Source organism: Populus euphratica, unplaced genomic scaffold (genome assembly GCF_000495115.2).
Source record: "Populus euphratica unplaced genomic scaffold, PopEup_1.0 scaffold2.1, whole genome shotgun sequence".
Classification (NCBI taxonomy): Eukaryota; Viridiplantae; Streptophyta; class Magnoliopsida; order Malpighiales; family Salicaceae; genus Populus; species Populus euphratica.
Genome location: NW_011499846.1, coordinates 1,041,361 through 1,067,731, shown reverse-complemented (window position 1 = coordinate 1,067,731; position 26,371 = coordinate 1,041,361). Strand labels below are relative to the sequence as shown.

At 31.5% G+C, this 26,371-nt stretch overlaps 3 protein-coding genes across 12 annotated transcripts; 2 read left to right on the top strand and 1 right to left on the bottom strand.

The window, feature by feature from the left end:
• The first annotated feature begins 2,636 nt into the window (after positions 1–2,636).
• LOC105129425 (S-adenosyl-L-methionine-dependent methyltransferases superfamily protein) lies at positions 2,637–8,543 on the top strand. Of its 8 annotated transcripts, none has more exons than XR_843073.1 (12): positions 2,639–2,852; positions 2,952–3,003; positions 3,108–3,162; positions 3,350–3,435; positions 3,533–4,614; positions 4,834–5,003; positions 5,538–5,769; positions 5,989–6,124; positions 6,594–6,688; positions 6,782–6,905; positions 7,427–7,615; positions 7,698–8,543. XR_843073.1 is itself a non-coding variant. In XM_011031520.1 (11 exons), the coding sequence occupies exons 1-11, from the start codon at positions 2,776–2,778 to the stop codon at positions 7,502–7,504; spliced, it is 2,178 nt and encodes a 725-aa protein (XP_011029822.1). In that variant the 5' UTR covers positions 2,639–2,775; the 3' UTR covers positions 7,505–8,275. The 8 variants fall into 8 exon arrangements, 4 of the variants coding, with proteins under 4 accessions (XP_011029829.1, XP_011029822.1, XP_011029813.1 ...); XR_843072.1 differs by having other exon boundaries at positions 7,692–8,543; XR_843071.1 differs by having other exon boundaries at positions 7,427–7,816; positions 8,090–8,275.
• Positions 8,544–13,408: 4,865 nt separating this feature from the next.
• LOC105129411 (Remorin family protein) lies at positions 13,409–17,739 on the top strand. 3 transcript variants are annotated; one of them, XM_011031472.1, is made up of 8 exons: positions 13,409–13,719; positions 13,804–13,930; positions 14,024–14,116; positions 14,197–14,892; positions 15,521–15,884; positions 16,091–16,172; positions 16,828–17,082; positions 17,511–17,739. In XM_011031472.1, exons 1-7 carry the CDS (start codon positions 13,525–13,527, stop codon positions 17,032–17,034), a joined length of 1,764 nt encoding a protein of 587 aa, XP_011029774.1. In that variant the 5' UTR covers positions 13,409–13,524; the 3' UTR covers positions 17,035–17,082; positions 17,511–17,739. The 3 variants fall into 3 exon arrangements, with proteins under 3 accessions (XP_011029774.1, XP_011029766.1, XP_011029757.1); XM_011031464.1 differs by having other exon boundaries at positions 17,478–17,739; XM_011031455.1 differs by having other exon boundaries at positions 13,410–13,719; positions 17,499–17,739.
• Positions 17,740–19,553: 1,814 nt separating this feature from the next.
• On the bottom strand, positions 19,554–24,955 carry LOC105129393 (uncharacterized). Its single transcript, XM_011031432.1, has 5 exons — positions 24,594–24,955; positions 22,999–23,195; positions 22,801–22,834; positions 20,229–20,839; positions 19,554–20,140 (listed from the first exon to the last, which is right to left on the bottom strand). Exons 1-5 carry the CDS (start codon positions 24,907–24,909, stop codon positions 19,910–19,912), a joined length of 1,389 nt encoding a protein of 462 aa, XP_011029734.1. The 5' UTR covers positions 24,910–24,955; the 3' UTR covers positions 19,554–19,909.
• Positions 24,956–26,371: the final 1,416 nt, after the last annotated feature.

Sequence of the window (26,371 nt, the reverse complement as noted above, 5' to 3'; positions counted from 1 at the left end):
TATATATTAATAATTTTTTTTATTTTTTAAAAATTATTTTTGACATCAGCATATCAAAATGATTTAAAAACACTAAAAACATATTAATTTAAAATTAATAAAAATATAAAAAAATTCAAATTTTTTCAAAAACATTTTTCAAACACAGAAACAAACAGGCCCTTAACCCAACACTCACATGACCTGTTATAATTTTACTATTTTTTTAATAAATAAAAAATTAATTCTCTAATTGGATTTTTTGTCCAACAAACTAAAACTAAAAATTAATGTATAAACACCTAATTTTACTTGGGAGTTGTTTGTTTACTGAAAAGTAATTTTTTTTTAAAAGACTGAATCTCAATAAAATAAATTTCAAAAAAATAAATTATTTCTTAATATTTGATATCATAATGAAAAATAAGTTGAAAAATAGTTTTCAGTATTTAGTTATGTGATAGAAAATAAATTAAAAAATAACTTATTAATATTTTATTTTTTAAAAATTTATTAAAACAATAAAAAGTAAATCTTACGTATTAAATAAAACAGTGGTTTCATTGCAAGGGTAGATATACGCACGGAGAAAGGAAAGCAATCAAAGATTTTTTACTTGCTCGGTTCAATTTCATAGAGTATGCGTACAACTTTTTTTTATTATTGATTATTAGTTTATTTTAAAATTTATTATATAAATATTAAAAATTTATTTTTTTAATATAAAATTTAAAATTCATTGGTATATATATATATATATATATATTATATGTTCATAAAAATAAAGTCATATTTTTTTAATATAAAATAAAAATGAGTTTAAATATTTCAACTTCAACTAAAAATAAAAAGAATATGAGATAATTTTTTTAAAAAATAATCTATTAAATTTTATTATTTACTGCATGTATAATTTATATGCACATAAATTATTTTTTAATTTTTTTATATAAGATTTTAAACCTTCAAGGATGTTTTAAATTTTAAAAGGTTGACTTGAGAGCTAGTTTTTTTAATTAGGATAATTTTTTAATCAAGTTTAATAACTTTGATAGGTACATTTAAATTTAAAAAAAAACATGTAAAAAAAATAATTTTATATATTTTTAAAATAAAATATATTTTTGAAAAGCCCCTAAAACCAAAAACTATCAAACTCTCGGTCACTCATGCATCTATAAGATTCGATTTTAAGTCCGACCGAGCTTAAGGATCTAATCTTCCATTACTTTGGTTAATCCATAATCAACATGTTAATTCAATTTTTTAACCAAAAAGAAATTGTTTCAAGGATCTAAATCACTTGAAATACATGCCAAGTCTTGAAAAGAAAAACATTCGTCACACATGTCCTCCTGCTTAACCCAACACTCAAGTGACCAGCTGTAGCTTGATAAAAATTTACTATTTTTTTAATAAATAAAAAAAATCAATTTCTTAACTGGATTTTTTGCCTACCAAGCTAAAGCTAAAAATTAATGTACAAACATCTAGTTTTACTTGTTTTTTCTAAAAAAAAAATAATTTTTTTTAAAAAATAAAGTTTTAAAAAATATATTATTTTTTTATATTTAGTAGTATAATAAAAAATAAGTTAGGAAATAGTTTTCACTATTTGGTTATATTATGAAAAATAAGTTGAAAAATAACTTATTAATATTTTATTTTTTTTAAATTTATTAAAATAATAAAAAATAAATATTACAAATCAGCTAAAACTGTGGTTTCATTGTAAGGGTAAAAAGGTACACACGGGAAGGAAAGCAATCAAAGATTTTTTACTTGCTCGGTTTAATTTTATACAGTGAGTGTATAACTTTTTTTTTATTAATTATTAGTTTATATCAAAATTTATTATATAAATATTTAAAAAATAATTTTTTAATGTAAAATTTAAAATTCATTAGTATATATATTATATGTTCACAAAATAAAATCATATTTTTTTAATATAAAATTAAAAAATTAGTCTTAATACTTCAACTTCAACTTCAACTAAAAATAAAAAGAATATGAGATAATTTTTTTATAAATAATCTATTAAATTTTATTATTTATTGTATATATAATTTACATGCACATAAATTATTTTTTATTTTTTTTATATAAGATTTTCAAACTTCAGGGATCTTTTTTAATTTTAACAAGCTGATTGAGAGTTAATTTTTTGATTGGTATAATTTTTTAATCAAGTTTAATAATTTTGATTAGCACATTTAAATTAAAAAAATATGTAAAAAAATTAATTATATATATTTTTAAAATAAAATGCATTTTTAAAACCAAAAGTTATCGGATTCTCAATAACTCATGCATTTATAAGATTCGATTCTAAATCTGACCGAGCTTAAGGATCTAATCTTAGACTAGTTTGGTTAATCCATGATTAACATGTTAATTCAATTTTTTTAACCAAAAAGAAATTGTTTCAAGGTTTTTTTTAATGCCACAACTTTGTTTTTTTAGTGAAAAAGGTTAGTTTAATATAAAACTTAATCCCACATCTGGTTGATTTATCAAATCGGGCCAGGATTTACAGTTGTGCTGATGAGATTAACCTACTTTTTTTTTTTCCGCGGAAGAAATTAAAATAACACGGCGCCACTTTGTCTCGTTATTTTAATGAGCGGATACGTCGTCGTCTAGGCGTATGATGCTAGCGTCACATAAAAGCGAAGCGGGAGCGGCTGTCCGTGGTGATTAGAAAAGCGGTAACAGGAGAGTTGTCGTTCCGGTCAGCTTCGCATGATTCTTTTTTGACTGCGGTGACCAGCGACAAAATCGGACTGCGGCGAAATGGAAATTGAAGGTGGTGGTGGTGCAGCGATTAGAGATCTTGGCTCTTTCTTCAAGCTCACTGAAGTCTACATATGGTTCATCTCTCTTTTTATCTGTTTGCATCCCTGCTCTCTGTAACAAAAAAAAACTATACTCTGTGCGTTATTCTTATACATTTAAGTTCAACCTAACAGGGACGATGGCTCGACGGAGACACGAGAAATATCTTTGCTTCCTGAGTCCACTGTAAGTTCTGTTGTTTTGCTAATTTAAATCTCTCCCCAGTCTCACAATCCAATTAGGGTTTTAAGTTTGTTACTTTATTTGTTCCATTTTCTCTTGAAACACAGAAATCATCTAGAGACTTGGACGATATTAGCTTCAGCATCCCAGCTTCAACTATTGGTAAGTGTGTCACTGCTCTTTTTTTAAGTGTAAGAAAGGAGAATCTTTAATTTTAATACAGCAGTTGAACAGTTTAGTTGTTGGAATTGTTGTCTTGATGGGGGATTTTTTTTTTTTTTAGAAATAAGTGAGCTGAACATTTTAGTTGTTGAAATTGTTGTCTTGATGGGGGCTTTTTTTTTTTTAGAAATAAGTGAAATATTAGAGAATGAACAACTGATCAAACAGATGGATGCATTAGGGCTTCCCATTTCCTTCTTGTCTAACAAGGAGGTAAAATCGTGCTCTCACTGGCCTTTTAATGATTTATTGTCCAATGCAGTTGTTATTTGTTATACCTATGTCACTGATTTTGCTTACACTCTGGCAGACGAGCAACAAAATGAAGAAAAGCAAAAGGAAAGGTGCTCGCTTGAAGCCTTCCCGTAGTCATAAAGAAGCCAAGGAAGAAGCATTAGAATTTACCCAAGTGAGTGGGTTGGAGATTGTATCTCCTTCTGTTTTGAATGATAGCACAAGCAATTCCTTATGTTGCATGTCAATGATGGGCCAAAGTGAATCCTGTTTTTATGATGTTGCAGTGGGTATCGATGAAACTGAATGCCCCACTTGTGATTCAGCAAGTTCAACTAAGATTATTTCTGGTGCTGTCAGGGAGAAAAACCTTGGGGGGACATCTCACTGCCTGTCTAATGCTGGCCATGAATACGAGTCTGTACCACACAATGATGTTAAGGATGATGATAATGGAGGACAAAGTTTGAGAAATTCAGATGGTGCACCTCCAGGAGTGTGCTGTCTAACAGATGCAGGTGGCAACCATGGTGAGACGGAAATTGCCAACAGGTTAATGGAGTGTGAGTGTCTAGAAGAGTCATCTGCTGCTAACCATCATGAAGAAGGTGATAAGTTTTGCAATGATAGTGGCACAGATCATTTGGGGATTTCTGAACCTGTTGAGTTTTCTCAGATTTCAGAAGTGGTTGGACATGGCGAAGTAGACAGTTATAACTACTATGGTGATTTTGGAGATTGGAGGGTGTATTGGGACTCTTTGTACATGAGGTATTACTTCCACAATGTCAAAACAGACACTTGTACATGGTATCCACCCCCTGGTATGGAACATCTAGCATCTGGCGATATCACTGATGAATTGAATGAAGCAACTGCTGAAGTGACTGAAATGGATGGAAGGCCTTTCTTTTCCTGCAGTTCACTTAATTATCACGAGACATCTGAGGGACCACCAAATGATGAGAGCTGTTTAAATAAATCATCCGATGAAGTTTCGAAGGAGATTGGAGTTGCAACTGGCAACTCCATGCCTGGTTTAACTATAGTCCCTGCAAATGGAAGTTTAGAGCATGCGGATGAATGTCTTGTCAATGGAAGTTGTGATGATGAAGTTACATTGCACTTGCCATCAGCTGTGCAGGAGTGTATGCACAGGTATTATGCCTTTATTCTAATTTTCAATTTTTTTTGGTTGATTTGTTCCTTGTTGGAGAATGATCAAGTAACCAGGTTTGATAAACATGAAGCAGTATGCATTTTATCAAGAACAATGTAAAGATAGAACCAATAAATCTGATTGTCATGGTTAACTTAATTTATACCTGCTTGTGTTGCCCAAGTGTGAGTCTGCTGACATCTGTTTTTTTCATGCAGCCTGATGAGTACAGTCACGGACGAAGTTACCGAGGAGAGTGATATCTATCTTGAAATTGCTGATCCCGCAACTGATAATTTGGATCTCCAGCTTAACCCTGCCATCAGAAAACCAAAAAAGAAAGAGAAAAAAACACGAGTCCATAAGAAATCATCAATGAATAGTGAAGGTATATACTTTGTTCCCATTTTGGCATGCAATGGACTATTCTATAAAATTATTTTTGATAGAAGTCAGTTTTTGTTCAATCTCTTCTGTTCATCTTTAGTTCCCATCTAGGGAACGCGAACAGACCTTCAGCTAGTTTTTGACTGATGTAAGGCATGCTGATTGGAGATGATCGTACATAAAATAATCTTTGTTCTGATATTTGCATCCTTTGTTTGAAGGTTGGCTTTCTTGTTTGTTATATAACTGGAAGTTATTACCATAGTAGTCACTGAGATTGACTATTAAATTTCTATATTCACAGAAATTAATTTTTTTCACAATGTTTGATCCATCTTTTTTCTATTCAGCAGATAAGAAGGGTTAGGACCGTGAAAATTGAAGTAAAGAGTTAGGATAGCTTGTGCATGAGCTGTATTTTTGCTGAAGTAGTTAGGATAGCTACTGATAGAAACTTTGTGCTGTTTATTACTTTCCAGTTTTCTTGATGTTGATCAAATGCTGTTAAAATTTGGTTTTGCTTTGTTTTGTGCAGACCTTCAAAGTGAGCAGATGTTTGAAGAGTTTTCTTCGAACATCGCCAAATATTGGTGTCAAAGGTACACCTTATTTTCCAGATTTGATGATGGTATAAGAATGGATGAGGAAGGATGGTTTTCTGTTACACCAGAGCCTATAGCCAAGCATCATGCATTGCGTTGTATGGGGGACACCATAATTGACTGTTTCACTGGTGTTGGTGGAAATGCCATTCAATTTGCACAGAGGTGGCTAGACTTTCTTAACTCCATTCCAGATAAAGTTCCTTTAGCCTTAGCCTGGAAGTTTTTTGGTGATGTAGAAACGGCTCACTTGGCATTTAGTTTTTAAAATTTCACCATGCATCTTATTTTTCTATTTTCTAGACTCCATTGCTCTTTTTAGAATGTTTGGAAGTCATGTGTTAATTTACATGTACCTGATTTTCATATCATTCAATGTTTCAGGTACAAACATGTCATCGCAATTGATATTGATCCGAAGAAGATTGATTATGCATTTCACAATGCTTCCATCTATGGAGTTAGTGATCAAATAGACTTTATAGAAGGGGACTTTTTTGCTTTGGCATCAAAACTGAAGGTATTGAAGCTGATTTCTTGCATGTTGACTAGTTTTGGAGTTGTAATTTGCACTGTGGGAGATCCCAAGTGATTTATCTCCTTTCCTTCTCTCTCTCTTTTCAATAGTCAGGGAGCAATGATATGTTTTGTTTCCTTTCATCTGCGTTGGTTTTTGTGCGTTGCATGTCTTCATTCCATTTTGTTGAACTGGTTTAACTGTTGTAGCTGTGAATATTTTATGGTTTTGTGATCTCTGTTGCTGTGATCCTCAAGTATCCACTTTTTAACTTTTATCCAGCCCATCCATTTCATACATCTTGCATATAGAAGTTCAGTTCTTAGAAAAAGGAGTGATGTGAATCACCATTTTAGGTTCAGGAAAGAAAAATAATTGGTGTCTGGTTTTATCTTTAATAATGAATAAAGCAATGAACTCATTTTAGCTCAGTTCCAGTCTTAATTTGTCATCTTTACTTCCCTGACTGCAGGCAGACAGTGTCTTCTTGTCACCTCCTTGGGGAGGACCTGCATATTCTAAAGTAAAAACTTACAACATCAAGACCATGCTTAAGCCACGTGATGGGTAATTTTGAATTCTTTATAGTTCCTTTTGGTTTTTAGTTTTGGCTCATCTTCGATACTGGTATGAAATCTCATTCTTCCTATACATATTCAGATATTCTCTCTTTAACACTGCAAAGCAAATTGGTCATAGAATCATCATGTTTCTCCCGAGAAATGTTGACCTCAACCAGTTGGCAGAGTTGTGTTTAACTTCCAATCCTCCATGGTCACTAGAGGTAATGTTCAATTTAGTTCATTTTGTGTGCCTTCTGCTCTCCAGTTGAATTCATTGTGCTTTGTCCATGAATAGCTTATATGTGCTGGTACAAATAGAATGTGGTGCCCCTTTTACTCTCTCAATAGTGAGGAGCACATTTAAGTGCCCGTTATTATTGAATTCTTGCCTTCTCTCTCATGTTATGTTTGCACGTATTGTTCATTTTACATGGGTCCCTCACGTAGTTTAGATAGGTTTTCTTGTCCTTGCTTGCTTAGATCCATGACGTGACCATTATCTCATGTTATGTTTGCACGTATTGTTTGTTTTACATGGGTCCTTCGCGTAGTTTAGATAGGTTTTCTTGTCTTTGCTTGCTTAGATCCATGACGTGACCATTTAACCGACCCTGGTCTTGTAGATGAACTCAGCGAAGGAATTCTCTTTGGTCTTGTTTGCTTTCTTTAGAGACATGTTGGTTTGTGCAGTGAAAAACTATGCCATATCCTTGTTGCTAAGGGTTATTCTCCATGGTCCCAGGTTGAGAAGAACTTTATGAATGGCAAGTTGAAGGCAATAACTGCTTACTTCAGCAACACGGTGATTGAAGGACAATGAATTAGCTTAATGCACGTGCATGCAGGTGGAAGGAACTGATGTCAACATCTTGTGGATGTCGAGCGGTTATAAAGGGGAATGTTAGCTGGCTTGGACTACCTGTACAGTTATGTAAGCTATTCTAATCATCAGTTGTCTTGCTATAGTGATGAAAATTTATGGAATGTAATCTTATTGTTGCTACTAGGTGTAGTCGCAGTCTCGGACAAATAATTCAGCATCCCCCCTTTTGAAGACCGCTTTTTTTGTTCAAGTGTTTCAGAGTTATTACTATCAAATTGGTAGATAATGACCTTTACTAACAGTTGCAAGGTAAAAATCTGGTATTCCAAGCTTGTTTATTGCACATGGTTTCTTGGACTTATCAACTTTGAACTTATTCTCTTTTTTTTGGGATCCTTAACCTTAAATCACCAATAGGTAATTATTTTTTTAACTTTCCTGGAATCATCTGCTGCAAGCTGGAAAATGTGTCATGGGATATACCATTATAACCATAGTATAATTCGTCAGAGATTGTCCCTTTTTGGTGCTAATTAAAGTTGCATGCTTGTATTCCTTAACAAAACCCCTCTCTACTTGAAGTCTCCAAGACGGGAAAGACTCGAGTCTTTGGAACTTTCAAATGCCAGCAAAGAGATCTCCTGCACAAGGCTGCATTTCTTGTTGAAAGAAAGGTATTGCAGTTTAGTTAAAAAGCAGTTGAATTTGAAGCCGTGTTTGTACACCCACTTTTTCTTTCCATGGTAAAATGCAACGTGTTTGGCCTAACATCCGTGCTGTGTGATTATCAATCAATGTTTTGGTACAAAGGGAGGTGGGTATGGGCTGGTGTGGGACGGTCAACCAATGTCTGGGCTATTCTTCTGTCCTGTGATGTTGAATGCCCAAGAAAAACAGCTATCATCGTACGTCACAATTAATAGTGTCATTTTGAGGTTTTGAAAGGAAGGGGTGGCTAATGTTCAGGTGGGTGCTCCTTTAGCTTCTATGGCCCTCCGGATCAAACTTATAGCAAAGAGATCAACAGAATTAATAAGAGAGAGAGAGAGAGAGAAGAGTCAAGGGATCTATGATTGACCAACATGCGTATACTGATATGGACAACCCAGCTCCATCTTTTTTCTTCTAATAGATAGGTGAGATGTTCAAATCAAGGGGTTCAATTTAGGCTGTTGTGAACGGGATAAACCATAAAGAGGCATTTGGTTCGTGAAGTTTTGTTAAGAGAAATGGACTTACGATCCGCCGGGCACGTCATTAGGAAGTTTCTCAGTTCTCTGGTATGTTGTTGGATAAATTAAACACAAACAACCTCTGAAACAGAATAATTTTATCATGATAATGATTGGATATGTGGACATGCAGCCTCCCATTCAAGTCCATTAGGGTTCAGCTGTCTAATTTGTTGACAGCTTTGAGAAATTGAAGTTGAAAATGACACGAGCTTGTTTCAAGTGTGGAGCAATATTAAAAAAATAATATAACATTGTAATATCTTTAGATTTTATATCACATCTTAAGTTTTAAGTTTTTAAATTAGATATTTTTTTCACATTATATCAAAACTATGTTGACCAAGCATGGTCAATGAATTTGAATAATCACGTTTATTTTATTTTATTTTATAAAAATTAAGTTTAAAATAAAAATTCACTTGAAGGTTTTTTTTTAACTGATTAAACATCTGACCTAACTAGATAACACATAATCAAGTCAGCTCTTATGAATTTTTATCAAGAAGATGTTTTATTAAACAAAAATTTGAAAACACGTCTTCGTTTTAAGGTTGATTCAGGTTAACGACTTGGACATCTAACCGGTTCAAACCTTGAACCGGGTATAACAACCACACAAGTACGCATAAACTAAATCACGAGGCAGAAAGATACACTGAGAAGATAGTTAAAGCTGTGGATTTACCGATGAGTCAGAGCTGCAAAGATTGCTCTTACCGAAGCATTCAAGTGTCCTATTCTATTATCAAAGTCATCATAGATGCAGGTTTCTTCAGTTTTCAGCTTGTAATTTAGCAACTATCATTGTTACTCGAATTTCAGAACTTTCTATATTCTAGACATTGTGGCAGTACGTCCACAAACGTGGCCATTTTTTTACTGGCATAGCTGGTCTGACCGGCAAGCGTCCAGGCTGTCAAGCTGCCACCGGCTAGACATGAGGCGCGCTCCTGCTGCTCTCTTTCAAGCATTTAATTATTTCCTATGATCAGTCAATTTTCTCGTAAATGTTGTGGATTTTGGGTAGATTTGACTGGATTTTTTTTTGTATTTTTTAAATACCAATTGCATCATAATTTCTGGATCCGTATTCATTTCCAGAAAATTTAACTCGTTCAGTTAAGTCTTTACCAGCCAAACAAGTTGGAAAATTTAGTTACCATATTCCTCTTCTTAGGTATTAGCCCCACTTGTGATTTCACCTAATTCAAAAGCCGAGTTATGAGTGGGCCAAATCAACCCAAAATAACATTGTTATTTTTTAAAATTTAATTGATGTTGTTTTTTATAAAAGTTAAAAAAAATTTAAAAAAAATTATTTAAAATAAAAAATATTTTAAAAAGTCAAGTGTCTTAAAACAAATCTTATTTAAATTTGATTATATCAATCTAATCATGAATCAACTATGTTAATATTTATCTGTTTTTTATAAAAGAAATTCAAATTAAGCTTGAAGTAAGCCGATAAATCACCAATTCAATCCGTTGATAATTATGATTGTTAGCTTGTAGGAATTTTGTGGTGATATGAGAAAAACAGCAAGGAGACAGAAAGGAATGAAAATTAAAAAGAGGCAAGAAAAGGGAGCTCGGTCAGATGATCACATGCGCAAGGCTTTCTCTACAAAATCATGTTTACTTCACGAGGAGATATACTATTGCAGTCAATCCAAGAGGTGGCAAGAAAAGGAGACCCAACTAGTCAAATCTTGATCACGCTCGACGGCACTTTTGAAGGGATCACAGACCGTCGGTGTTGTTGGAACATAAACAATTGAACATTGTAAGAAATAAATAATTTTCCCACGCTTAAATTACGGCTACTGTTCTTTTCAACTCCGGCAAAACATGATAGGGCTTCGGCAAAACGCTTTCCCGCCCTCCTCTTTCTGTCTTTTGGAGAAAAGATTGAGAAGTTGTTTTATAAGATAATAAATTCATGGTAAGTTTATTAAAATTAATGAATAGAGTAAAATGTACAGATTTATTCATATGTTTTGTATTTATTGATCTAATTTATAAATGCACCCGATTCAACTTAGTAGATTGATCCAAGAAATTTGTGATTTAGAGTTTAACAAAATTAAAAAAAAAATTGTCATGACTAAAATAATTTACATTAATAAACTCAATAACAAGCAGTACAGCTTCTTTTTTGAGTTTATTCCTAAATTGAATCTAACAACCATGATCAGACCAAATATGAAAATAAAAAAATGATGCCTAGCATGAATGTGTTTGATAATTAGATGGATGATATTTTTAAAAAATATTTTTTAATAAAAAATATATTAAAATATTTTTTTATATTTTTCTATTTTTAACATAAACACATCACAATTATATAAAATACTTAGAAATCATTAATTCAATACTTCCAAAAACAATTTAAAAAATAGAAACTCACAATTATACAAAATACTTAGAAATCATTAATTCAATACTTCCAAAAACAATTTAAAAAATAGAAACTAACACGATTTTGATCATTTTTAAATAGTTATGGTGCTTTTCATTTAATCACTATTAAGATATATTTGGAAGAGTGGTAAATATTATTTTTTAAAATATTTTGTGTTTAAAAATATAATTAAAAATTTTTTTAAAAAAATATTTATAATATTATCCTATCAAAACAATTAAAAACTAAAAAAGTTTAAAACTTTCAAAAATATCATTACACCGCAATGACAAACATGCCTAATTTAATTAAACAGCAATGAACCACAGGTAATATCCGACTTTCAAGTCTTCCTGTGGTCTCATGTGAAAGGGAGACGTGCCTTTTCACTTGCCACGCTCCCCTGTCATGGAGGTAAAAATCTTACGTCACGGAGACATCATCCTGTCCCCTGCGTTTTGTCCTCAGCTGGCAGATAAGTTCGAAGAACAGGGAGGTGATCTAAAGTCATTGCTGCCCCGCACGTACTGAATAGGACAGGCAGTGACGAGCAAGCAATCCAATTGCCCAGGTGTCTTTTCACAAACAGGCAGTCAAATTCACAGTCAAGGCAAATAATATGGTTTTTGTAAAATTTTGAGGAAGAAGGGCATGATGATGTCTCAGACCCCATTATAATACAGACAACATTAAAAGAAGCAAAAACCGCACTAACACCGCACCTCTACTTGATTAACCAGAACAAAATCATGTCCAATCATAACTACAAATCCTAAATTCACCTGAAATTTATCGTCTCTCTCTCTCTCTGTTCTTTTTACCTCCTTAAAATTTTAAAAAACATAATCATATCAGATCATCGACTCGGCTCCAGGACTGACTTGAATACAAGTTTGGATTGTTTAGGCACGGGTTTTTGTTTCGTTTTGGACTCTGCTTGAACATATTTTAAAGTTAAATTTCAAAATTTTTAAGTGCTTTTTTTATGTTTTTTTTTAAATTTTATTTATAGATAAATGTAAAAAAAAACTATCTTTCTTGAAAAATAAAGCATTTATCATGGTTTAAAAGATATTTTAGAAACTTATAAAGATCCATTTATAAAGAACTATTATATTCTATTTCTATGCATAGAAATAAAATTATGAATTCTAATTTCTAACTTACTTCAATTTTTTTCATTAAAAAATATGATGATGGATCTAAATATATTAGAAACTTATAAAAATCCATTTATAAAGAACTATTATATGCTATTTCTATGCATAGAAATAAAAATATGAATTCTAATTTCTAACTCACTTTAATTTTTTTTATTAAAAAATATGATGATGGATCTAAATAGATAAAATTACAAAGATATATTTATAGATATTGATATTACTTGATAGTCATGTTATAATATTAAATAACAAGTCACTTAATTATCTATTTCTATTTATAGATAATTTGTGTGCCCGGAAGTCCCTAATAATTAAATAAACTAAGATTTTACTATAACTGTAATTTTAGAGAGTTGCGAAAGCAAAAGCTTTTAGGATCGTTTATGTAATTGGATAACCAGCACGAAAACTATTTTTATATTGAATGGTTTAGTGTTTTGATGATTTATAATGATTTATATTTTAAAATTATTTTAAAATAACAATATACATTATAGTAAAAAAACATGCACTTAATTACTATTAGGTATGGCATTGAATACGATATTATTAAATTCAACATAGTTATTCAGATTTAACTATATTTATTTTATTTATACCTATACTCTGATCTAATTGGATTTTGTATATTTATTGAATACTCTTGTTATTAACTCAATTCTAAACCTAAATCTATAAATTTATAATTATTTAATATACAATTAACTAGATATATATTTAATTTTTTTATTTTTAAAGTTATTTATTTGCTTTTTATTATAAATTTTATTCATTCATGATTTAAAAACTGATTTTATATCTTTAAGTTTCAGTTTGATCCAATAGTATCAAGATTTTTCTACTAATTTAGACTGGCTTAGATGGATATTAATTAAATTTGGATGAAATTATCATTTTTATTTTGATTTTTTACTACACTCAATTATTTTTATTATAATGATATTCTTTTATTTTTTAAAATCCATTAAAATCGATCCATTTTGGTTTGTATTGAAATTGGTGCAGGTTATGTATTTATTTTTATTTATTTATTAGAGCAATTTGTCAAGTCACAAGCATTAAAAAATCATAATGACTTTGACATAAAAATAAAAAACTCATCCTTGCTTTAATACCCGCCATGGAGAGACTCCACAGCACACATGCCCTTGAACAGCCAAGTATCTCTCTCTCTCTCTTAGAATGTGAAGGAGCAGTTAGCGAAGGAAAAATTGGAGAATGCCGGAGCTGGTGTACCAAGAGCAGAGCTCGTCGAGATCAGGTTTTAGAGCTCGAGATGCAAGTCCTGACTCTGTAATTTTCACTCTAGAGTCCAACTTCAGTCTCTTCTCTTCTGCTTCTGCTAGCGTCGATCGCTGCTCTTTTGCTTCCGATGCTCATGATCATGACTCTCTCGCCTCTGAAATCTCTCTGGTAAAACCATTTCTCTAACTTCCCTGCATGCATGCGTTTTCTAACCCATGGTTTTTGAGTGAGTTTTTTGAGGGTGCAATGCAGCATTTGGCAGCTGGTCATGATCAACAAGAGAACTCTTCGAGTGGTCCAGATCGAAACAACAGCAAGCAGAAGCAGCAGCAGCAGCACACTCACACCCGTCTCTCCCGAAAAGCAGAAAAAGTTAAAGGTACGTACAGCTACAGCTAAGCTTTGAAAAGCAAACGCAAAAAGACAGAAAATTTGAAATTAAGTCTCACTGTTTTCTTGTCGATTATAAAAGCTGTTAAAAAAGAAGACAACAGAATTAGTTCTGTAGAAGACGATATTCATCTCCTGGATTCTGCAAGAAGCTCCTTTTCTCTCGCTCTCAAAGGTAACAAATTAACTGCACAATCCAAACCCAGATCAAATTTATACTAAAAATTCTTAATTTTGACGAGTTTTTTGATGTAGAGTGTCAGGAGAGGAGATCGAGATCTGAAGCGATCACAAAGAAACCAGACAGGCGGAGGCCTGCGTCACTAGATCTTAACAATGTGGTCACATCTTCTTCGCCGAGATTGGGTAACATGAAGAAGAGTATAGCTTGTTCATCTCGAAAATCTGGTACATTTCCGAGTCCTGGGACCCCAAATTACCTTAATCAGTATCATTCTAGTGTTGGAATGCAGAAGGGTTGGAGTTCAGAGAGAGTGCCGTTGCCAAATAATAGTAATAGGCGGCAAGTGATGAATGCTACAGGAGCTGCTGTTTTGCCTTATAATAATAATGGAAGGACATTGCCGTCCAAATGGGAGGATGCTGAGAGGTGGATATTTAGTCCTGTTTCGGGAGATGGGGTTGTTAGGAGTTCGATTCAGCCTGCACAGAGGAGGCCTAAGTCAAAGAGTGGACCCCTTGGACCACCGGGAGTTGCGTGTTATTCCTTGTATTCGCCTGGGATGCAGGTGTTTGATGGAGGGAATGCGGGGAATTTTGTTGCTGGTTCTCCATTTTCAGCTGGTGTTATTGCTGCTGATGGGTTGGGTATGAGGTCACATGGGAGCCATGGTGTGTCATTTCCCATGCGGACAGAGCCTTGTATGGCTCGTTCGGTTAGTGTGCATGGTTGTTCTGAGATGGTAGCTCAGTCTTCGTTGCCATCACAAGGTACGATCTTGTGAACTTCAGCCTGATTGCTTGAATTTCACTATAGTTTTCTTTTTTTCAGTTTTTAATTTCTGTTTTGGAGGATTGAATTATGATGTATCTATAGAACTTATATTGTTGAAGTTATAACTTGTTAAACAAAGAATTAGACACCGCCCATTGGTTGTTTGATTCAAATTGATGGGTTTGGATGAGATTGATATTTTATGAAGAATTACCGAGTCTCATTTTGATTTGTATTTGGTGGTATTGCTTGAAACTGTTCGCAAAACCAAATATATTTACTATTCTAGTTAATCATAAAATGCCTGATATGTGCCTCTCACTAAAATCGTTTTTAGAATCTCTGTAAAGAATCCAATCTTAATGTCAAGTATCCTTTTCCATTAAATTGTTTTGTTCTTGTTGTTTTTACTCTTTTTTTTTTTTTATAATGAAAATGAGAAGGTAGGCTATCCACACTCTCCGGCAGGGAACATCGTGAAAAACTCAATATAAGAACAAAATATCAATATGTGAACAATTGTCATATTGATGTACGTTTGATTTTTTTTTTTAATTTTCAATTATTGATCCTTTCTTAGTTTGCATATATAATATACCATGTCACTGTTAATTAAACATGCAGATGAAAAGCTTGATGGTGTCAAGGATGCTGCAACTGATATCTCCCGTGTTGTTTCAAGAAGGGACATGGCCACCCAAATGAGCCCTGTAGGTAGTAATCATTCATCTCCCACCAGGAAGCCATCATTCTCCACCTCCACCCCTTCTGTCCTACCTATTGTGGAGCTGCAGAGCGTACCTTCCTCTAGATCTGAGACGAGGGATGTACAGGTGGATGAGAGGGTTACTGTCACAAGGTGGTCTAAGAAACACAGAGCCCGTAACCATGGAAAAAGTTCCCAAGTTGTTGATGACTGGAGAAAGAAAGCTGCTGATACTCTTTCATCAGGTTGGGATGTTTCAGAGGCTGGAAAGAGCATTTCAAAGTAAGGATTTATTGAATTAACGCAATCCTTTAGTTTTATTAGGCCAGATCATGAACTTGCTCTGAATGTGATGCAATTAGTACTGAAACTAAGACTCTATTAGGATAATCACTATGGATTAAATTACACTCAAACACCAGATCCTTTGAAGAGAAACCATAATTTCCTTGATGGATAATAGAACTTGTCCTTCTTTTTTTCTGCAGGGTCAAAAGAGAGGAAGCCAAAATCACAGCATGGGAGAACCTGCAGAAGGCAAAAGCTGAGGCAGAAATAAGGAAACTTGAGGTTCTTTTTCCCCACGATGTTTCGTCGTACAATTTTGACTAACTTAAAGGATTAACTCACTTAATGATCAGCCTTGGTGCAGCAAAGAAGATATTCTCTCTAATATTTCCTTTCTTCCCACTTGAAAGCTTTGCTAATACTTAATTATAAGATACTGGTGTTAGATAGAATATAAAAAAAGTAATAACCTAGGTTTATTGCAGGACATCTATCAGCATTGTAGGATGTTGTGCTAAGATGTCTGAAAGGGAGAATCTTAACTACATGGATTGTACATCATTGCAGTTTGATAGATGGAAAGGGGCCATCCCACATGATATAAAGCATAATGGATTCTAAGTTTTGGATTTGTGATGAACAAAATCCCCTTGTAGGCTTGATAACAGTTTAGCAGTGCATGAGTATTTGATTAACGGAGTATTGAACTTTTTATCTGGATTCTGAACTCTTAATTCATAAAACTAATCAGTTTTATTAAGTCTGAATGTACTTAAAGATAATGGTGTACCGTGAAAAATACAAAATTAAATCTATGATTGACCATTGAGATTCAAGATTGATAGGTTCCAGCTTGAGCTACTCACATTTGTTTCTACGTTTTCTAAATTTATAGGCTTGTGCATTTTGTGGTCTTAACTGACTCGATTCATTTCAGATGAAGCTTGAGAAAAAGAGATCGTCATCTATGGATAGAATTATGAATAAGCTGAGATCAGCTCAAAAGAGAGCCCAGGAAATGAGGAGCTCGGTGCTAGCAAAACAGGCACATCAAGTTTCCACGAACTCTCACAAAGTTATATCATTCCGCAGAACCCGTCAGAAGGGTTCCCTGAGTGGTTGTTTCACTTGCCATGCTTTCTGATATCTCATCCAGCCACATGTTGGTACACTTTGATAGATATAATACCTGGTAATTTCTTGGAAACAATTTTTGTCTCAGATTTCTTATCTTTCTCCTTTCCTCTTGCAAGATTTGGTTTATTGTGAAAGGTTTTACTGACAAGCCCTAGCATACGAGCTGGCCCTGTCTAGAGTCTGAAGAGCTTTGTTACTTTTGGTCTAATGCTGAAAAACATCAGTTTAGTAGTTCGTGTCTCATATAGAACGCATTTGCATTCCATGAAATGCAATGATTTGTTTTGGTTTTGGAGCATGTCAAGGTATCTTATTTCCTTAAAATAACCTTACAGAAAAATTAGGGCTAGCAAAAATGTTTTGCCATTCCTAAAGGTGAATTTGTATTTATAGAATAATAAATCTGTTAAAGCCGTACAATCCTGGCAACTATCTGAAACTTTATCGAGGGTTCATTATATCACAGCCCAGGTCAAATTGCAGGAAAAACTGCAGCAGAATATGGAAGCGTATAGGAGGGAAACCACCATTGACACTATTTTGGTGTCAATGGAGTTGAGTTGGGGCGTGAAGAACAATTATTACTGTTAAGATTTCAGACGGGACACAAACCCTGGATGTGACATTCCTGGTATCAAAATCTCCAGGAAGTTTGACTGCTAAACCTTGTATGCATGTATGTATGTGTATATATCAACGATTATTATTATTATTATTATTATATGATGCATCAACAATTATTATTATTATTATTATATGATGACATTTTTCCTTGAAATGGAGATATCATTTCGTGAAGCTTTTCTTTATAAATTCATTAAATATACACTTCGATGCAGTAGCTTTTTGAGAAAATATTTTATTTAGTTTAGGAATTTCAATGTTAGTGGGATTTTATATTAAGTCTATAATTATTTATTATGAATATTTTTGAAGGATTGAGATAGGGTTTGGTTGTTTTTCACCTACGTTGAGGTATTTACCTGAAGCAAACAAACATGCTAGAATGTGATGAGGAACCTTGAAACTCTTCCAACTGATTCCTTGCCTAGCAGCATGACATCATCCTATTAATTTGGGGAGTTAAAAAATAATTTGTACGAAGGCTAATAACATGGCGTGTCTTTAAATAAAAAATCAGAAATATATTATTTTTAAAATATTAAAATAATAACATATTTAAATTTAAATAACTCATGTGAAGCCAACCATTTAATTCAATAAGAGTAGATGAAGCTATTTTTTAAACCTTTCTTTAGAAATGTGGATATTATTTTTAAAATATTTTTATATTAAAATATATTAAAATAATTTTTTATTTTTTAAAAATTATTTTTAATATTAGAGTATTAAAGTAATCTAAAACATATAAAAAATTATTTAAAATTTTTACACTCAGTCTCATTAAATAATAATTATATACACTAATTCGATGTCACTTGTTTCTTATGTTTTTGCAAAACAAAGAATGATAGCTTGTTTATAAATAAATAATGTATCCAAGTTAGAGAGTATATTTTTTGCAAAACAAAGACCGGAAGCTTGTTTATAAATAAACAATGCATCGAAGTCTTAAAGTATACAAGTTAGAGAGCAATAAAAGAAATTTATCCTATAAAGTTGTGAGATATTTATAAAAAAGTAAATATAGAGTTTTTCTTAATAATGGAGAGATTTTAATTATTTATCCTACAAGGTTGTGAGATATTTATAAAAAAGTAAATATAGAGTTTTTTTTAATAATAGAGAGATTTTAATTATTCTTGTAAAGAGATTGTAATTATATTAATTGATAAAATTTTTCTATACTTTGAATGTAATCAAAATTAAATGAAACACATAAATAAATTTTTGTATGTTTTATTTTTTATTTTTTATTTTTTATTTTATTGAGTTTCCATACTACTATTCAAACAACTCCAATTTACTATTGAGGTTCTTGTACGTGACTATAATGAAGGTTAGTCATTTGTCTATTTTTTTTTCTGGGTTTTCATTATGCTCAGGTGGGAGTTTTAAGATTAAATAGAAGATTTATTATAGAATAGAAGCTGAATCGAAAAAAAAAAAAAGAGGGCAAAGTAGTGGCTAGTACTAGTACGTGCTGTATATCTGCAAGCAAGCGAGAGAAAGAAACCGTGGTATTAAGGAGGCGCGTGTAGTTTTTCTTTGTTGTTATTGAAATAGTGAACTTTCTTCCAAGGCAACACATGGTGGAGGTGGAGGTTAGGTATGGTTTCGGTGGATTTTTTTTTTGGTTTTCGTGATTGTTTCTTCTTTATAAAATATAAAGGCTGTATTTTTCTTTTTTCTTTTCTTTTTATCAATTTCAATTATAATCCTTTAATTTTTAATTCTTTTTAAAACTAAAAATCTAAACTATCATTTATAAAATCAAACGATATCAACGATAAAAAACTAATTTAATCAAGCCATAAGGCCCAAAACTCAATTAGACGCACCATGCAATGATCGAATCGAATAAATATACTATGATAGTGGAGGAGAAACGAAGGACCCAAAGGATGAAAAAAGGGGCAAACGGTGAATAAACTTTTATTGTTCAAAGTAGTCTTTCACAATTTTCCAGAACTTGACACCACTCTTTGAAGACTACAGCTGATGGAATACTATATTGAAAATTTTTTCCCCATTGATCATACAAGAACTAGGGTTATAGCAGAGAAAATCAAACTTTTATTGTTCAAAGTAGTCTTTCACACACTATAAAGCAACTTATTATATTATAGTGATCTACTTTCAGATCCCATAAGTTGTTTGAGCACATCATTCCATCATCAAATATGCAATGAACGCAAAAGCTCAAAGATATTATGATGGTGAAGTTTTTATTGAGAGTCTTGAAGCTGGAGGGACTAGGCTTAGGATCCCAACCGAGTAGAATTAGTATAATCTTGAGGACAATGTGCTGATAATCCTGGAATCACCAGCCCTACCAGCCTTATCAGTGTCATCAACCAGCTTTCTCTGTAATCTGGACCCTTCAGGCAAGGGATTATAAAACTTCTGATCAGCTCCCAAACAGCATTCAAGAATTTGGGTATGGCCATTAACAAAGAGAAGTAGTTCTTGTTCGGCTCTTCTTGCATAACCTGTATCCGGATTATTTACGAATGCATTAGTTGCTCATCAACAGCATAACTGATCAGAGAGAGAGAGAGAGAGGGATGGAACAGTTACCTTCTCTTTATACCAGCTAGTATAGTACTTGCATTCCCAAAAGTGCTTGTAGAAGAAACAATTGTTGTCAAAAGGCACTCTAGGAACCATGTCATTGCAATAGACGTATCTCAGGTATTTCACTTTATGCTTCTTCAACCCATCTATCATGTATTCCCCAAACTCCTCGTCCCCAACCCTAGGCTGCCTGAATGTGTAAACACCTTCCAATCTCTCCAGCAACTCAGCCTCGCCATGCATGGTTAGCACAGCCACAAACAATATGGCCAATGCCCCTCCCAAACTGTGCCCTGTAACTATAAATTTTGCTTGCTCGTTCTTGGAAACTATGTCCCTCAGCATTTGTCTCGTTTCATAGTACGCATACAAGTGGTCATGATCTGGTTCAATAATTTCCTTAGGCCATCCATTGTTCTGCGAGCCCAGGGCTTTCATAAAGCCACGGTGGATCTGACCTATGCCTTTAAACTTATACCAGGAGAGATCCACATCTGTGGCCCATCCATATGCATCAAATGGTTCGGTCCCTCTAAACGCCAGCACAAATAGGTTAGGGTCTGTCTTTGTATCTTGGAACATGAAGGCATGCGTTGAAGCCCGGTTCAAGTGATCTGCGAAGCATCACAATTAAAAAACCTATTCGTGACCCTTTTGTTTTCCAATAGGAAATTAAAATTCTTCAAGGACTACGCCTTTTCTTTTTCGTAGTCATTAGATCCGCTAGAGTTTTTCACAGCAGACACACATGGTAAGAGATAACAGCAGTGCATGTGACAGAAAAACAACAAAAGAAAAGGTGACATAGATCACATGAATGATTTTGTTTTAATTTCTTTTGAACGTTCGTATAAAGTGATATGCTTGGACAGTAACAAGTGTGTCTGCTATTGCAATCGCTTTTCCAAAGTTTTTTTATTTTTTTTATACTAAGCGTCCTTTTATTTTCTTTTATGAGAAATATTTTGTAAAATGATATTTTTAAAATCTTTCCCATTTTAAAAATATTTTTAATAAAATATTTTTATATGTTTCTTTTGAATATTTTCATTCTCTCTCTACACAACAATATCCTACCAATGACATAAAAATATTTTATGTTCCAACAAAAAAAAAATCTAATTTGAGGCCTAGTAGCGAACATAGATCCAGTAATTTTTTCAAAAAAGAATAATTTATAAATGATAAAAGGAAACGAAATGCCATATGTATTTTATTTTATTTTTTTTGAAAGGAAAAAGCATTGATTGATCAGCAAACAAAGCTTAATTTGGAGTGTGTGTATTATTTTTTCTCTTTTTCTTTCCTTTTTTTCCCCACCAATTTAACTATTCTATTTAAAAAATTCAGTTCAAATCTAAGATTTAGATTGCTAATTGAATAAGTTGATCTAAATTAAAAAAAAAGTTAATTCTTTTTTTAAAAAAGTCAATTTTCGAATCAACGAATTAACAACTGAGCACATCAAACTCTTATGACTAGAAATCTGTAAGTACAAATCCTTTTCTTGTGAGAATATCATCCAATATCATCTGTTTTTATTTGTTTGATAAAATCCTCATTATTTCCATAGATGTTATGATGTTTGACTCGAATTATAAATTGTTTTTTAATCAGAAGTGATGGAGATTAATTAGCAGGCCAATTAATACTCTTTTAAGTTGCTCGATTACAGAGACAAAAGATATATAATTGACAATCCATAACGATCATCATATAAAAAAATAAAAAATAAAAAAGGTTAAATTTAAATTTTATTAATGCTGTGCATAAATTCAAACTTATATGATTAGATTTGTCCAGGGGTGGTTTGGTATCATTTACCCCCTTTTTCAGATTTTTAGAAACAAAAAAAATATTTTATTTTTTATTAAATAAAAAGAAAAGCTAAACCAATTAACTGCCATTTCAGAATTTTTTATAACTAGTTTTTTTTTTTCTGTTTTCAAATTTGGTTTTAAAAAACATATATGATACCACACCTCCTCTTAATAAACAATAATTATTGGAATTGAAATTCTGATGAAGCATTAGAATCTAACTTCCTAATGTTTATGAGTTCATTCATAATTGACTGGAGGACAATGATCGATTTTATTCAGTTAATTTAATGCTTTAGAGTCGTCGATCAACAAATTTACCTTTGTTATTTTTTATTGTCATAGTTAGAGACATATATATAATAATTTTATTGTAATTGAACATGTAATTATAGTTATTAAATCTGATCCAATAAGATAATTAACTTAATAAATCAGTAATTCAAAACTTTATCTAGACTAAATTTTAATTTGAATTAATTAGTTTTGTCATTAACTTGACAAACTTGAGTGGTTCAATAGATTAATTTAGTGATTCTGTTGATTCAGTCAAATCTGGCTATAAACGAAGATGACTTAGATTTTGACAAAAAATGATTCTAAACCAATATTTTTTTTAAAGAAAATAAAACTGAGATGACTTAGATTTTGACAAAAAATGATAGGAACTTTGGATTTGATCTTGAACACAATTATGCATATAGTATCTTTAATAAGGAAATGAACCAGATCCAGTAGTGTTAGGGAAGTCTAACCGTTCCAAAAGTCGAAGAAACCCAAGAATTTCATCTGCAAAGAAGTGGGACGAGAAAGAAATCATTAACACTCATTAATTAGACAACATTTTTGTTAAATCTTCAGCTGTGATAGATCATAATTTATATTCTCTTCAATGACCATGCAGCACAATTATTCATGTTAGGTTTATGCTAGCGATAGACGTAAATACTTACATTCCAGTGATCTTTGACTGTTGATTCAACGAAGGCTCCGTTCTCGTATGCCAATTTAGCGGCCATCCAAGACAAGGATGCATTATACTTCTTGTCACCAGGACTGGATTTCTTGTCCAGTTCAACTCTCAAGTCAAGATTTCCTATAACGGATGTGAACTTTTCCGATGATCGATCTGGTGTCTTTACCACTTTTCCTGCATTGACACGACATTAATGGTGTCTGTATGCATTATCATGAGTACATGTAAACGTTCAGGGTATATATATATATATATATATATATTAATTTAAAATACATATACCAACTCAAGTTAAGAAAAATACTTTTAAAATAAAAAAATTTATATTATAATTGTTATCTTTAAGATTTTATATTTAAAAATATTTCATGAAGATTTTATTTTTAATTTCATTAAAAATATCTTTCTCAATATATATAACAAATTTTCATTTATCTATATCTAAATTTTTTGAGAATTAAAAAAGTTCTTAACAACAATCTTATATTGGTACATAAAATCTAAAATCATAGTTTAAAAAAATTATTATAAATTGATGGTATTCTCACTGACTTGTTATTTTATATACGTGAATTAAACATAAATATTAAGTATTTTTTTAATTTATTTATTATGTCTCTAATTTTTTTAATTGTCCAGTATTTTATTTTTAATCATTAATAAATTTATCATCATTATTTTTCATATAAAATTCATAAAAAAATATTTATTAATTCATCAAAACTCAATTTTATTCATATTCATTAGCATATAATATTACCAATGCACATATTAATTCAACAAACCCATAAATTATTATAAACCCTAACATTTTTAATAACTAATTATAAAGAAATAAAACTAAAATTACATAATGAAATAAATAGAAAAAATAAACTTTTCTAAAACATAAAGCATAAAAAATTATTTACTTAGCTAATTAATAGCTTAGGATTTGAAAAGAAATTGTGTAGAAGGAAGAAAGCCATGAACAATAAAAAAAAAAGAGCTTAAATCAATTAATAGCTAACAAAAAAATTAACTTGTAAAGCTATTATATTAATATTTAAATATAACAAATTGGTTACAGATGATTACCTCTCGACTTGCAGATTTTTATATAAGCAAAAAGAGTTATATTTTTATCCTGCTTGGACTTATGAGATCACAGCTGCTATTTTTAAAGTTCCACTTTTTTTATTGGAAGTTTTTTATTTAAACAACCTTTACTTACTATGTCATTGATTACAGTTCTGAGTTTGGAAGGTAAACATCAAATTCAACTGGTAAAATATAAAAAGGCTGCTAATTGGGAAGAGGGGGGCAATGAGCTCCTCTTGCCTATATGTGGCTCCACCACCTGTGATCGCTAATATTAGTATCAAAAATATTTTTCAAGTACAACGATTATTTTAGTGCATCATGTAACATCCTTCTAGCTATATAGTTTGACAAATATTTTGTTGCCTTCTAGCTATATAGTTTGACAAATATTATGGATGTATAATTAATCCATCTTTTGTAAGAAAAAAAGGGCAGACACTCAGTCTCATATAACAATTAGAAAGAAGCAAATATGCAATTGTTGCGTACCCTTCAAAATATTTAACAAGAGCTTGAGAAAGCCGCCGTTGCATAGGAGAAGGTTTAACCACATCTCCAACGCATTTCCTATCATAGCCATAGGTTTTCTGAAGAAAAGAAGGATTTTTTGCACAAGAACTGATATGACGACTATCCATCGGCTACTAAAATTTCTCAGCCCTTGCTCTTCGTGGCACTCAATGAATCCTCTACCTTTAATGTTTGAGGAAACTAAGAAAAGAATCAGATCGAGAAAACTAGCTTCTGTTGGATCGAGCAGCAGCTTATTTTGATAGAAATGTTCACCATAGCTATTAATGGCCATGATGATGATTTTTTGTGCCCACCTCTGTTGCAATCTCGACAAGCTGAGCGCATCTATTTATAGCGTTTTAATTGTAGTATGGTAAGGGGAAATGATGTGAATTGATTTATCTTGCAAAAACATATTATTAGTGATTGGTGCATGGAGCTGGTAAAAGTGACATGCAGTGAAGTTTGTAAATAAATAAAGAAGGAAAGTATCTTTATTTTATATTGAAAAGAGACATTCTCTTCTAAGACAGAAAGATTTTGAGTTAAGATCTTTAATTTTTATAATTGATTTTAATATTCATTATTCTTCAGATAAAACTATATAAAAATCATTTAATTTAATTTAAAATATAATTATTTTATTAATAATTATATAGTTTTATTAACAATCATAATATAGTCATAATATTAAAAGATATAATATTTTATTAGAATGTTTTAAAATCTAATAAAACGTCACTACATATATATATATATATATATATATAAAGGTTTGTAGTATTTAGTTGTATTATAAAGATATTATTTTTTAAATAAATAAATATTTTAAAAATAATATTTTTATTTTTTTAAAATATTGAATTAATTTCAATCAAAATAGATTGGGGGATACCTTTGATTAAACAAAAAAAATTTAATTATGGAATAATCATGCAAAAACATATTATTATATTTAGTCATATTTTAAAAAGTAGAGACTATTTTTATCTTGATATAAAAATAATTTTATCTTTACAATCTTAGTTACAGTTTGTTTATTTTAAATTTAATGATACAACTAAATAAGTAATTAATTTGCCATCCATCAGCATGACCCCCGTTGGTCGAACTAAGGCTTAAGTAATCAATTAAAAGTTCTGATGAGGTCAGAGCTGTCGTTCACTGTACTAATTGGAGCCCTTTTGCTGAGTTGTTCACCTCCGTAGACTCGGCATGATACACGTTTTAGAATTGACATTGATTTTTTTATATAAAAAATTGATTTTTTATTATAAATTAATGCCTTAAATCAGAAGTATTTTTAGCTGAAAATCACTGTCGGTTCAAGCATTGTGAGTGAGGATTTTTAATAACACGTAAAAAAATTGATTGATGAATTAATTAAATTATTGAGAGCTAGTGTTGTGATTTATAAAAGTAATAGTCCTTCAACAAATTACTAGTTAAAAATTAAGAGTTTGTGTTTTTGGTGTTTTTGTCTTTCAAAATTATTATTTAAAAAAATAAATTATTTTTTATTTTATCTTTACTTAAAGTTTTTTTATATATATTTTCAAAGTTTTTTTTTATATTTTCAAATTATTTTAATATACTGATGTTAAAAAAATAAAAAATAAAAAATATTTTAATATATTTTTAAATATAAATAACTTTAAAATATCAAATATTCTTCCAAAAAAAAATTGACAACTGATTCTGTTCAACTAAATCTTACCTCAAATACACGAAGTCAATTTCTCCACTACATTACA

Coding starts and splice junctions, on each gene's coding strand:
- LOC105129425 (XM_011031486.1), top strand. CDS start 2,776: ATGGAAATTGAAGGTGGTGGTGGTGCAGCGATTAGAGATCTTGGCTCT. Junction 4,615..4,833: donor GTGCAGGAGTGTATGCACAG/GTATTATGCCTT, acceptor TTTTTCATGCAG/CCTGATGAGTACAGTCACGG. Junction 6,689..6,781: donor ATGCTTAAGCCACGTGATGG/GTAATTTTGAAT, acceptor ATACATATTCAG/ATATTCTCTCTTTAACACTG.
- LOC105129411 (XM_011031472.1), top strand. CDS start 13,525: ATGCCGGAGCTGGTGTACCAAGAGCAGAGCTCGTCGAGATCAGGTTTT. Junction 13,720..13,803: donor TCGCCTCTGAAATCTCTCTG/GTAAAACCATTT, acceptor GGTGCAATGCAG/CATTTGGCAGCTGGTCATGA. Junction 15,885..16,090: donor GCTGGAAAGAGCATTTCAAA/GTAAGGATTTAT, acceptor TTTTTTCTGCAG/GGTCAAAAGAGAGGAAGCCA.
- LOC105129393 (XM_011031432.1), bottom strand. CDS start 24,909: ATGGCCATTAATAGCTATGGTGAACATTTCTATCAAAATAAGCTGCTG. Junction 22,835..22,998: donor CAGTCAAAGATCACTGGAAT/GTAAGTATTTAC, acceptor ACTTCTTTGCAG/ATGAAATTCTTGGGTTTCTT. Junction 20,840..22,800: donor TTTCTTCGACTTTTGGAACG/GTTAGACTTCCC, acceptor GATGCTTCGCAG/ATCACTTGAACCGGGCTTCA.